Source organism: Garra rufa, chromosome 9 (genome assembly GCF_049309525.1).
Source record: "Garra rufa chromosome 9, GarRuf1.0, whole genome shotgun sequence".
Classification (NCBI taxonomy): domain Eukaryota; kingdom Metazoa; phylum Chordata; class Actinopteri; order Cypriniformes; family Cyprinidae; genus Garra; species Garra rufa.
Genome location: NC_133369.1, coordinates 7,103,857 through 7,118,613, shown reverse-complemented (window position 1 = coordinate 7,118,613; position 14,757 = coordinate 7,103,857). Strand labels below are relative to the sequence as shown.

The following is a 14,757-nucleotide window of genomic DNA, read 5'->3' as shown; positions in this document are numbered from 1 at the left end:
ACTGAAGCAGTCGGAAAGTCATTTTAAAAACAATATCTGAGCATAAAATATGAACATTAAAGTGCTAATGTTGTGAGCATCGGTTACTCAGCATACTTTAATAAAATCAACCCTGCAAAGATGAAGTTATGCAGGAATAAAGCTGAAATTTAAATCCCCCTCTCCACTGAAACACTCAAAGCACATTTGCATAGCATATTTAAACGTGTGCAAATGCAAATTTGAGATTTAAATGTTTTTTGGGTTGAACTGTTCATTTAATTTTAACTTTTTCATCTTTCAACAAATACCAGCTTAGATTTCATGAATGCAGTGCACAGAACTGCTTTTATAGTACTTTTATAGTTTTTCCTTCGCTGCGCTATGAACTCAACAAAGTACCTCCTGTTATTTACTATGGATGAAAAAAATTACAGACTTGGACTGTCATCAGGGAGTGTAAACAATGGCAGAATTGTTAGCTGTGGGTGAACTATCCCTTTAAATGCAACATTTTTAGCTAGGACAAAAACAGTTTTTCAAAGTGCTCTGTGACACATAAAAAAGACTGTTACAGCATAATTGGACAAGGGGAAAAGACAAAAAAGCTTAGGGCGAGAGGTCATCTCACCTGTGCGAAACATCAGTAGGCTCTGAGAAAGCACTGATAAGCCCATCAGAAGTATTGATTCTTGTTTTATGTCATATCATAACCCATTATATTCCCATTCTACATCTGGAGGGAAGTTTCACCGGCGGTCTGGGAATAATTGGTCCCTGGAGAGATCACATCGGCCCCACCTCTCTCTCACTCCCTCTTTCTCTCTCAGTCTTGTCTAGAGCTCAACAGATGTACTGTAAGCAGCCCTGTCTTCTCTAACCGCTCAACTCAAATATGGGACACTTCAAGACTCCAGTATTGATCATCTCCTGCATATTATTTGCAAGCTACGAAGCAGAAAAATTAAAAACCAGAGGTCTGCGCCAGAAGGATGTTGACTACATGGAGAAAGTAAGACTTTAAGTATTTACTGTATTATTTTTGTCACTTTTTTTCTTTTAAATCACCATCTACAACTTTATGTAGTTTTTTGTGTATTTATGTAATGCATTTAAACCCGAAAGAAACTTCAATAGCTCTGGAGACTAAATTATGTTTAACTTAATTATTAAGATGTATCTTATAAAATTCCAGTCAAGTGTTGTCTTTGAAGAGTGTGGAGCTAAAAATGAATGTGCATAGCGGCTCAGATCCTCCGTTTCTGTAATAATTTGATGAAAAATGTTCGAGATCATACTGAGATTACTGACTTTTGATTGCAAACTTTGTTTGCACAGTTTGAGATCTCTTTTGAACCTTTAAAGGAGAAATGCGAGATTTCCGGGGGGTTATCTCTAGAGAAACTATATCAAGAGCAAGCCTCAATTTCCATCCCAAGCAACTGAGAAAATTAAAGAGGTCTTGTCTCCGCTTTGCTTTTTTATATAGGACGGTTTGTCCTCTTTAGAAGTTCTAGAAACTCTCGGTTTTATTTCGAGCTGTCTGAAAGAGGTCATAAAATCTGACACTTCACTTTTAAGTGTATAGTGTGAGTGACTGTAAAATAATTGGCTATGCTGGCTGAATCTGTCTCTTCAAGAAATCAATATTGTAACTGTGATTTCCTGCAGACAGTGCAAGTTTTGCTTATTGACTAAAGCCTTTGCCAATATCGAACAATGCCACATTCATTTTTGCAGATGCGAGAAGAATATGAGTCACAGGGACCAGTTAACCAAGCGGTAACAATGGATTGATTTGCTAAAAAGGATGTGACAAAGCTGTTTAAACTCTGTTCAAAGCCCACTAAGAGTGAACTGCTTCTAAACAGTTTGCAGGAAACTAACTAGAATTGTTTTAGATACTCTTTATGGGGAGTAAAAGCTCTTATAGTACTCAGTTTGAAATATGCATACCGTATACTGTGGATAGTTATCAACTTTTCTATATGCACTAAATACCTAGATGATATGTGATTTTTTAGTTTTTAGATTTGGAGAAATTTTGTCTTACATCACTTGCTCAACAATGGGTGTGAATGGGTGCCACCAGAATGAGAGTCCAAACAGCTGATAAAAACCTCACAGTAATCCACACCACTCTAGTCCATCAATTAACATCTTGTGAAGCCAAAAGCTGCATGTGTGTAAGAAACAAATCCATCAAGACTTTTTAACTTCAGACTGTTGCTTCTGAGCAAAATACAAGTCCATAATCTATAATAATGCTTCCTTTAGTGGAAAAAGTCCATCTCTTGTTGTCCGCTCACATCAAACACACAATAATAAACTGATATCCAAATTTGTTTTGTGATACATTGTGTTGGACTTAACTTTAGAGGAATAGTCAATAGGTTTTTTTTTTTTTTTTTTTAGATTTGGAGAAATTTAGCCTTACATCACTTGCTCACCAATGGATATGAATGGGTGCCGTCAGAACGAGAGTCCAGACAGCTGATAAAAACATCACAATAATCCACAAGTAATCCATACCACCCCAGTCCATCACTTAACATCTTGTGAAGCCAAAAGCTGCATGTTTGTAAAAAAACAAATCCATCGTTAAGACTTTCCAACTTCTTCTTTGGTCGCTTCTGCGCAAAATGCTAGTCCATTATCCATAGTAATGCTCCCTTCAGTGAAAAAGTCCATCTCTTGTTGTCCTCTCACATCAAAATTCGCCAAAATCAACCAAAATCAATATTTGTTAAAATATATTGTGTTTGACTTAACTTTACAGGATTAGTTTAGCCAAAAATTATTATTATTATTCTTTTTTTTCAGATTTGAAGAAATTTAGCCAATGGATAAAAACATCACAATAATCCACAAGTAACCCACACCACTCCAGTCCATCAGTTAGCATCTTGTGAAGCCAAAAGTTGCATGTTTTTAAGAAACAAATCCACCATTAAAACTTTTTCCTTGATCGCTTCTGACCAAAATACCAGTCCATAATCAATAATAATGCTTCCTTCAGTCAAGAAGTCCATCTCTTGTTGTCCTCTCACATCAAAATTCATCAAAATCTATATTTGTTTACAACTGTTTTGGACTGTTTTCACTTGTAAAAGGTGCTCGATCTGTGCATATTTCTCTTCTCAGATCAGATGACTTTTTCACTGGAGAAAGCAATAAAGAAAGTGGACTATTTAGCTAGATTGAAGTTGAAAACGTCTTAATGATGAGCTTGTTTCTTACAAACATGCAGCTTTTCATTTCACAAGAGATTAACTGATGGACTGGACTGGAGTGGTGTGGATTACTTGTGATGTTTTTAACAGCAGTTTGGACTCTTATTCTTACGGCACCCATTCACACCCATTGGTGAGCAAGTGATTTAATGCTAAATTTCCCCAAATCCATTATGAAGAAGATACAAACACATCTTTATCTTCGATAGCCTGAGTGTGAATACATTTTTAGCAAATTTTTATTTTTGGGTGAACTATTCCTTTAACTTTATAATTGTAGAGTTTTAACTCGTTTTTTTTTTTTTAATTGCAAAATAAACTTAAAAGACAACAACACAGCATACTACAGTTGAAATGGTAATCATTGCATAATATGTTTAGTTTCACATATATTTTTGGATAGTATGCCCAGTATTCAGTGCGCTAGTATTCCAAATTGAACACTGTCTGTCTCTAGTCATCAAAGTCAATTGAATATACAGCTGTTAGCTGTTAAAAATTCCTCGCCTCATTTCATTCCTTGATTGCTTTGAAATCTCCCGAGGTCCATTTCAAGACAAATTTGATATTCATCTTTTGCATAATTTTATTCAACAATCTTGCCAGCGGAACCATCTGCATATTTAATAGTAAGTAGCAAAGTTAACTTTGTATAGTCCAGACGTAACCAGCAGTCCATGCGTGTCTGATATTTCCGTTCTCAAGCTACAGCAATGATTTGTAGAATCATGTTGCTCCTTTAAGATAATTGAATTTTCAAGGCCTGGAACATATGCAAGTAAGTGAACGTCAAGGGCTCTTGCTAGAGTTGCTTGATTTCATGTTTTGTTGAGATGCCCACATTTCCAACCACAGTTCATAACACAATGCAAGTATGCATTGCTATTTATTAGTAGTATAGCTACCATTACCACATTAGTGTGTGACTCTAGCGCCCCCTTGAGTACTAAAGTTGGTTAACTCCTCAGTAACCCAAGGTCATATTTTAACTCCAAAAATTTTAATTAGTGTCAATTAGTTTTTAATGCAAGTTCTTGGTCATGAGAATGACTCGTCAGTGTCTGTTATTTCACTAAACGAAGTGTTTGTTTTTTGCAATCATTTATTAAAATGTTACAACTTCCTCCACCTCTAAAATTTTTCAGCTGAAGTCATAAATGCCTGTTACTTTTTCAGCTCTTCCATTCAACAATGGTAGTAACAAAAGTTTTATGATTCAACCATCTTCGGCAGTATTTCAAGTTGACTTTAACAATGATCAACAGGTGTGCAAAACCACCATATGACCCTTATAAGTAGCATGGGTATAATTTGTAGCAAAAGCCAATGATATGGGTATGAGTCAAAATTATTGATTTTTCTTTTATGCCAAAAATCATTAGGATATTAATTAAATCATGTTCCATGAAGATACTTTGTTAATTTCTTACCGTAAATATATATAAACTTATTTTGTTTATTAGTAATATGCATTGCTAAGAACTTCATTTGCACAACTTTAAAGGCGATTATATCAATATTTTGATTTTTTTGCACCCTCATATTCTAGATTTTCAAATAGTTCAAATCTAGTCAAATCTTGTCCTATCCTAACAAACCATACATCCATGGAAAGCTTATTCTTCAAATATTGACCCTTATGACTGGTTTTGTGGTCCTAGGTCACAAATGTTAGCCAGAAATGTTAGTTTCTGTGTTGTTATATGATTATTGCATTTATTAATGTTCTTAATTAACTTTCATTTTTATATTTTAGTAATTTTATGTGCTTTATTCATTTATTTTTATTATTTTTTATATTTTAAAATAGTTTAACTTTTTATTTCAGTTTCATTTTTTTATTTTATTTTATTTTATTTATTTATTTATTTATTTTTTGGAGAACAGTTATGAAGAAATTTAGTATCACTTGCTCACCAATGGATTTGAATGGGTGCCGTCGGAATGAGTCAAAACACCTGATAAAAATATCACAGTAATCCACATGTAAGACTTCAGTCCATCAATTAACATATTATGAAGTGAAAAGCTGTGTGTTTATAATAAGCAAATCCACTATTAAGATGTTATTAGTAAAAACAGTCCACAACAGTTCGAAGCGATGGACTTTTTTCAACGGATGAAGCGTTAGTATAGATTCTGGACTTATTTTCTGGCCAGAAGCAATGGGTTTATTTCTTACAAATACACAGCTTGCCACTTCACAAGATGTTAACTGGAGTGGTATGGATTACTTGTGCATTATTGTGCTGGACTGAAGTCTTACATGTGGATGACTGTGATGTTTTTATCAGATGTTTGGACTCTCATTCTGACGGCACCCATTCACATCCATTGGTAAGCAAAGCCATTCAATGCTGAATTTCTCCCAATCTGTTTTGATCAGTTTGTTTTAAAGTTTTGAGACATATATGTGTGCTCTCAAAATGACATTAATTACAAAATTTGTCTCACCAACATGGATTTTATCGATATTTTCTCAGATTCTAGATTTTCAAGTAGTTGTATCTCAGCCAAATCTTGTCCTACCCTAACAAACCATACATCAATTGAAAACTTATTCATCAGCTTTCAGATGAGGTATAAATCTCAATTTCAAAAAATTGACCCTTATGACACAAATGTTAGCCAAAAATGTTAGTTTCTGATTTATTATTGCATTAATGTTTTCTAATTAAATTTTATTTTTGTATTTTATTTTTAGGACTTTTATGTGCTTTCATACTCTTTTTTTATTTCAACATAATTGTACTTTTTATTTCACTTTCAATTTTTTTTTAATTATTTTAGTTAACAGTAACAACACTGTTATTGGCTTTAAGGAATAGTTCACCCAAAAATGTGCTCACCCTTAGGCAAGTGAAGTGAAGTAAATGAGCTTGTTTGTTCATCAGAACAGATTTGGAGAAATTTAGCATTACATCACTTGCTTATTAATGGATGTGAATGGGTGCCATCAGAATGAGAGTCAAAACGGCTGATAAATACATGCATCACAATAATCCACATAAATTCAATCCATTAATGAATGTCTTGTGAAATGGAAAAGCTGTGTTTATAATAAACAAATCCACCATTAAAATGTTATAAGTGAAAACAGTCCACAACAGTTCTAAAAGAAGGACTTTATCACTTTTCACTGGATGAAGAGTTTTTGATTATGTACTTGTTTTTTTGTCTTAAAGCAACTGTTTTAAGTTAAACACGTCTTGATGGATTTGTTTCTTACAAACACACAGATTTTCACTTCACAAGATGTTAACAGATAGACTGGAGTTTGTGGATTATTGTAATGTTTTTGTCAGCTGTTTATTCATTCTGACGGCACCCATTCACATCCATTGGTGAGCAAGTCATCCGATGCTAGATTTCTCCCAATCTATTTTGATCTGTTTGTCGTAAAGTTTTGAGACATTCATAACAAACTTTGTCTCACCAAAATTGGTCTAGCATAAACAGGGTGCTGACTAGCACCTTATTTAAGAAAAGTATAGGCCTATAAGTTACAGGGTTAGGTTTAGGATGGTTTATCGTAAACTGTAATCAGTGAAATAAAACAAATCAAGGGCTCTATTGATCATGGGAGTGGGAAAAAAAGTCTTGGCTTCTGGATCAGAGCCACTCTATCACCAAAAAGTGTTTTATTGTAAATGATTTTATCAGCTAACCATTCCACTCGATTCATCATTGTAATGAAAAACAGGCCTGGTAATCCTTTTGAATTTGCTCGCGGTAGGTAGATTATATGGAGGGTGAATTTCTCATTCAGACCAGTCGGGGAAGCATCACTAATGAACCTGGCACGACTAGCCAGCAAGGAAAACGATGCTGTGTGCATCGCAAGGCATTGTTTGCAGGACAGTCAGGTGTGTTCTGTCAATAAAAAGCAGCGGAGCCAAACGCACCGAAGGCTTGAGTCTCAGCCACGGCGCTGCGAGCTTATAAATATGAATACATTTCACTTCCTGGCTTGCCCGTGGCCTGTATCGGGAAGATTTATTACCTATTTAAGGGCCCTTATTTCCACAGCTCTCTGCTCGCAGGCATGCTGATTAGAAGCTGCATTACTCTTGCAGAAGAGACTCGGATGACAGCGGAGCTGCTTAATGCTAAAGCCAGACCTCCTGCGTTCAGAGCTGTGTATTGTTCGTGCAGACGAGGTTGGGTTACGGCGATGACACCGCTTCATATTCGACCCGTGCGCTCGGAAGCCGCTTTCTTATTGAGATGTAAATGTTTGGTGTGTCGCTGCCTCGCTAATGCGCATGCATTTGCACAAAACTCTAAATAGCCTATTATGCATGCGCTTTTTCTGCACGATCGGAGAGCCCGCTGGTTGTTCCACCTGGCATTTTGGTGAAGTTTCTCATCCATCAGTGGCGTTGGCATAAGTCTACACCTCCTCAGTGAATGTTCATTAAAATGCATTTTTGCTCACACAGGCTCTGCGGTGTTAATACGGTGTTTTTTCCAGTTCTAGTAGATGATCATATTTTGGCTTCTAGTGCATTTAAGGCAAGTATTAAAGGGGTCATCGGATGCAAAACTCACTTTTACATGTTGTTTGAACATTAATGTGTTTTGGCAGTTTGTGTACACAACCACCCTACAATAATAAAAATCCACCCAGTGGTATTTTTTTTAATCTTTAAAAGTAATATCCTCTTTTTAAAATCAGGTCATTCTCAGGTTTTGGTCGGTATGACGACGCACCAACAGAGGCTGCTCCCACAATAGTTGATTGACATGAGCCCCTTACCTTAGACCCGCCCTCACCGAGCTGAAACAGTCTGACTCTGATCGCCATTGACAGGAATGTCTCAGATTGAGGTGTTCTGTTGTTGGATGTAATAATGAACATAGCAGTCATTTACTCTCGACATCTGAGCCGCTGAAGATGCAGAGGATAGCGTTACTTTCGTTTTTAAAAGGAAAGCGCCGATCCCGATCTACGTATGCATCTACGTATAGCTTCACCCACAGCAGAAGTGGTTTTTTATGTGTCTTTGCAAACGGCCTTTCTTAATAATGTGCTTGTTGGCAAGTTTCGCCGATGAACGCAGCTAAATGCGGCTAAACGTGGCTAAATGCGGCTAAAGTAAACATTGCGGCTCATAATCCCACATCAGAGAGGGGCGGGGCGAGCAGAGCTCATTTGCATTTAAAGGGACCATGCAATAAAATGAGTTGATTTTTTGCAGAGCTGATTTTGACAAGGTAAAAGGGTGTTTTATTACACTACTATTGAGAATTTTTAACCAAAGTATATTACAGACTTTTCATTAAGACCCTAAAGAATCATATGAACTTGTGGAAAATGGCCATCCGATGACCCCTTTAAGCTGTTGGTGCCACCTATAGCCTATCCACCTTATTTTTCTCATTAGAGTGGGTGGGACCAATTGTAAATTTTATGGGTTTAGCTTCTGTCTCATGTACTTTACATTACTTTACATACACCTTCTGGTCAAAATGGGGTAAATGCAACGAAAACAGCTCAAACATGCGTAAAAATTGGAAATGTTTTATTGAAAGTGTAAACGCAATTAACAAACAATTAAATATCAAGTGTCTGCATGTGTTATATTATTCATTTGTAGGGTGCTTGCTTGGTAAATCAGGTTAGTAAGAGAGTAATAAGTATAAATGTATTAAATTTATTCGAAATCAGGTAAAAAAAAAATTTCAATAGATTTCGAAATAGTGTTGATCATAGGTTTTGATTGAATCTTCATTTAGCCTACTAAAATCACGTGACTCATGCAGTTTGATATGCGCTTTGAATCACCAGGTTAAATCAAATGATTCACAAATTATTCGAAGCTTCACAAAGCAGTGTTTCGAAAGTGCTGAAATACTAGTTTTAACACCTCTTGTAGCAGCTGTTTATAGACCAAACAAGGCAAGTATGTTGCATTTTTAAGTTTCCTATACTGTCAAAGAATCCCATATATGTGTTTAAGCCATTTATCTGAGACTTTTTGAACAACTGTGTAATCACATAATGAATCACGGTAAAATAACATGTGCTTTACAGTCTGAATAGACAGATCACTCAGTCTCCATCCAACAATGTTTAATGCAGGCAGCGTTCCTGTATAGGCTACTTCTCCATGCCCATTAGCAGCATTGTGCAAAAAGTATTAAGTATTAGCCATAGCATGGTATTTTCATCAGTAACCAGAGACCACACTGTAAGAGCTCATTCCAGATGCATTACACTGACTAGTGTTGGATGAGATTGTTAATACCTCTTACAGGCGCTTCAAGCTACAAAATATGCTGTTTAATATTGTGCCAAAAAGCTCCTGTTGAATCCTGTGTCTTTTCAGTATTCCAGCTGCGTTCAGGGTCCAGCAGGAACACCGGGAAGGGACGGAAATCCAGGAGTGAACGGAATTCCAGGTACTCCTGGTTTACCGGGCCGGGATGGTGCAAGAGGAGAGAAGGGGGAATGTGTGACGGAGAGGTTTGAAGAGCCCTGGAAACCCAACTACAAGCAGTGTGCCTGGAACTCTCTCAACTACGGCATTGACCTGGGCAAAATTACAGTAAGAGGCCACAATGATGAATACAGCTTTATTAAGAGAATATCATGTCCACAAGACCAATGCATTCTTATTTTAGTATTATTTATTTTCATATATTAAGTTAAATTAAATTAAATTATACTTATATTAAGTATATATTTGTTTTTATTAGGGCTGTCGAAAATAACGCGTTAACGGCGTTAATTATTTTGTTGTTGTTAATTACGTCAAATTTTTTAACGCATTTCACGCATGCGCAGTGTGACGAATTATTTGTCAGGATTGGGGAGCTAGAGGCGAGATGGAGCAAGGTGAGCCTATGGACGGATTCAAATATAAAAAGAATGATGATGGTACAGTTAACAAGTACAAGCCTGGGCGACAGCCCCTCTGCAACTGGAGTGGTTATAGCCAAGCTTAGGCCCGGTTCTACTGGGGTAGACGGTGCTATATAGCCTACCCTCAAACGAAAGCAAAGCAATTGAAGATCTGGCAAACAATCCAGCGTTGTTCATCTCCTGACTAAATGTAGACGCGATGTAAATAAAATATTCATTGTGTAGTTTAGAAAGCTTTATTGATTATAACGGAACGTTGTGAGATCTCTATGAACTTAGATTTGTGACGCTTTTAGTGATAATAAAGGGAGCGCGCTTTGCACTTTCCATGCCATAATCCATTCAGAATTTATGAAAATTTCGTTTTTCTTATGTTTTGGGAATTACATCTGTACATCGCACAATTACGTTCATTCTCGAAAGAGCGGTGACTGACACAGTGACGGAGTGGAGAGTGGAAGATACATAAAGCCGCTTTGCAGGTCATCGAGGCACCAGCTCAATCATTTGCATTTTTTCAGTGGAAGCAATTTCAAATTATCCGTCATTTTTGCTCACAAAGGAAAAAGTAATACACCAAAAAACGTTGAAGTGTTTTTATAAAATAAAGAAAACAAAAATGATGCGCTTTCTGTTGTCTCGTTCTTGAACAGGAGTGCTTAACAAAAATAAAGCTAAATGCATGCCTCACAGACATGATAAACATATCTATAGAAAGTTTTAAATTATTACTTAACGAAATAAAACAAATCGAAAACAAAAACTTGTTTAATATGTAATCCTTAACGATAAATTTCTCTCTCAAGGCGCGTCCAAAAATGAGATTGCAGGATCTTTGCGACATTGACTCACATTGAATACACTTTATTAATAAATAATTCAGATATGTCCTTACTCTTTCCCCGACACATTTATTATTTATTTTTGCCGGTATTTTGTGTTAAGTTTTAGCCTACTGCGTGCGATTGAATGCGGATCTCTTCCAGTTGCGCCATCTGAGCTGTTATCGAAAGTAAAAGCGAAAGTCTTGTGTTGTTTCCACCAGCGCGACATTATTGATGGATGTCTAAAATATAAAAAATAAGGAGTAGCCTAAAACAGGCCCGATGCGGGCCCTGGCATAATATGAAAATTATGTATCCTGTTATTTATATTTTGGTATGCATTTTAGAAAAAAAAAATGGTTAGGATTCAGGTGTTGCAAATAGTGATTAATCATGATTAATCCACTGAAAAGTCTGATTAATCTGATTAAAAATTTTAATCATTTGACAGCCCTAGTTTTTATATTTTCAGCTTTCATTTTAGTTGTAGTAATTTTGTTGTTTTTTTGTCCTTTTTTTTTTGATTTTTTATATTATGTTTTTAAGTTTTATTTTAGAGTAATTTAGGTTTAGTAGAGTAATTTAATACATTTTTTAATTTAGGTCAGTTTAATAAGTTATTTGTTTATTTATTCAGTATTTATTTTTATTTTATTTAGCTTTATTTTAATTACATAAAAAATGTTTTATTCAACAATAACACTGTCAAAACTACTTTTGGAAACAAACCAAAACCAATGCATTCCTACTTTAGTATCATTTATATACTTAATATTTGTAAAATTTTGTTTTATTTATTTATTTTTATTTTTTCTCAGATGTAATTAATTTTTATTTAAGTTCTAGTTTTAAAGTAATTTAGGTTTTAGTTATTTTAGTACTATAACTTGAACTTATTTTTAGTTGCCAAAATATTATTTGTATTTTTTTAAGTTTATTAAGCACATTTATGTATTTATGTATAAAATTATTTTAAATTAAATTAATAAAATAGTAATAATAATAATAAAAATAATTTAATATTATTTCTCTCTAAAATTATTAGAAAAATGTTAATACTTGTATGTATGTATGTGTTTGTATATATTTTATAAATATATAAATATTTTATTTATTTTATTATGTTATTATTTTATATTAACTTTTCTTAAATTATTAAATAATTAATACAAATACTCAAATTATTAATTAATTATTTAAATGTATTTTATTCAATATTTTATTTTATTTATTCTTTGCCATTTATCCAGTATTTATTTTTTATTATTTTATTTCGCTTTATTTCAATTACAGAAAAATGTGTAGTTTTATTCAACAAAAACAACACTGGTACAGTGTAAAAAAAAATTTTTGATAACAAAACAAACATTATTGGATTACATTTTACAAGAAAATATTATTTCACAGACTTTCTATTGCAAAGTGTTTTATCCAATGTGTCATTTGCTGTTTTTTATAATTATTGGTAAAATTAACAATTTTGGAGTGATCTTTTTGTTTGTTTTTTTGTTTACCATGGTGCTTTTTATTAAAAAAAAAAATTGTTTACAATTCTACAATTTCTAATTTTCAATATTAAAAATAACTAGAAATTAATAAATTAAATGCATTTATTTATTATTCATTAAAAAAGTGAATAATAATAAGTAAAGTCAAATCTCAACATTGAAAGATTTTCTCAGCTATTTTCTTTGCTAAAAACTGTGAGTGCAATATAAAATAATAAAATACATCACAATGTATGGAAAAGTCATAAATAGTGTGGAAACTCTATGTAATCATTGTAATCATTCAATGCAATGGTAAGAATCAAACTACTATATGGTAATACCATCTTATATCATCACCATCGCAGTACCTCCACAGTATATTTTCTGCAGTATATGTTTGGCTTATGTGCTGTTTGGAGGAGGTGTGTTGTAAACAAGGCGTCAGATTCATCAGCTCTTCCTGTGTTCCTGTCCTCAGGAGTGTACGTTCACTAAGCAGCATGCAGACAGCGCTCTCCGTGTGCTGTTCAGCGGCTCACTCAGACTGAAGTGTAAGACAGCTTGTTGCCAGCGCTGGTACTTCACTTTTAATGGGGCAGAATGCGCCGCTCCACTGCCTATAGAGTCCATCATTTACCTGGACCAGGGAAGTCCCGAATTCAACTCCACCATCAACATACACAGAACCACCTCAGGTAAGAGCCAAGAAAACACTGGTTCGGACAGTGACATCTGAACCTTGTGACAAAAACGAGTCCTTACAATGTGCCATAGCACATATCAATCCTGTTATGGCATTTTATGAAATTACAATTTAAAATGGAGTTTTTCAAAGTACATTTTTGTAACATTCTATCAGACAAATAAGTGCTTTAATGTTAATAATTCTGGATAAATTAATGTTGGAAAAGGAGACATTTACTTGCAAAGTTATGCATTATTTTAGTAAGGTGGAAATTATTAAAATCTTACTAACTTTAATGCTTAGTCTGGGACAAAAAAAAAATTATTTGTTTGTCTTTTTAATAACTGAATATGTGAATAGATTATCAAAATTAGTATATTTTCATTATTTAGCATTAATATTTATCATTATTTTCATAAACATTAAATTATGTTTATAATTATATATAATATATATATATTTTTTTGGTAATGTGAAAAAACACTACTATATTTGTATGTGGCATGGTAATGAATATCAAGCTGAAAATATATTTATATTATTATTAATTTAATTAATTATTATATTAATTATTATTAAATAAATTCTAATAAAACTTGCTAGGAATATACAAATTATATATATATATATATATATATATATAAAATTGGAAATAAAGAAATTCTTAAATATTTATTATTTAAAAAATTATTATATGTGATATTACTAATATTATTTTATATTAATCTTTGTTAATATATTACAAATTTTAATACTTGTATTTCATCTATCTAGATCTAGTTTATTGAATATAATTTATATACATTTTTAAACAACAAATTCTTAAATATTTAGTATTTAAAAATTATTATGTATGCTATTTAAACTATATTATTTTATTATTGATTATTATTATTATGATTATTTTATTAATAATTATTTATGCTAGAACTGAATATTAATATATTAATATTATATTCTTATGATTATATTATTATAAATGATTAACTTTAAATATATTTTATAGCAGTTTTCTGTTTTATATTAATATTTATATTAATTAATAAATATGTAAATATAAACTCTAATAGAACTTACTAAACAAAAAATATATAATATTAATATTTATATTGATCTTTCTCTAATTATTAAAAAATAATAAAAATGATTTATAATTATTAAAAATAATATACAAATGTATTTTATCTAACTATCTATCGTTTATTGAATATTATTTGTATTAATTGTTAAACAACTTAGAAATATATTCTTAAATATAATATTTGTAAAATATTATTCTATTAATATTATTTTATATTGATCTTTATTAAATTATTGTAAATTAAAATTAAACAACTTACTAGAAATAAATAAATAAAGAATTTGAAAAAAATATTATATATCATATTAATATTATTATTTTATGTTAATCTTTCTAAAAATTGTAATGCTTGTATTTTATATAACTATCTATCTAGATTATTGGTATTATTGATATTATTTATATGAATTCTTAAACAACTGATTGGAAATAAAATAATAATAAATAAATTCTTAAATATTCAGTATTTTAAAAATGTATTTTGTATGCTAGAAGTAAATATTAATATATTAGTATTATATTAATATGATTCTAATATTAATTATTCAATTATTATAAAAGAATAGTTTTAAAAATATACTTTTTAATTGAGCAAAG

At 32.4% G+C, this 14,757-nt stretch overlaps 1 protein-coding gene across 1 annotated transcript in view; it reads left to right on the top strand.

Annotated features, from left to right (window-relative positions):
- The first annotated feature begins 826 nt into the window (after window positions 1-826).
- Window positions 827-14,757, top strand: part of cthrc1b (collagen triple helix repeat containing 1b) — a 16,980-nt gene continuing 3,049 nt past the window's right edge. Inside the window, exons 1-3 of the mRNA XM_073847066.1 lie at window positions 827-991; window positions 9,545-9,763; window positions 12,873-13,089. Of these exons, the coding sequence (XP_073703167.1) occupies window positions 875-991; window positions 9,545-9,763; window positions 12,873-13,089 (553 nt within the window). The 5' untranslated portion in view covers window positions 827-874. The remainder of the gene's footprint in view (window positions 992-9,544; window positions 9,764-12,872; window positions 13,090-14,757) is intronic.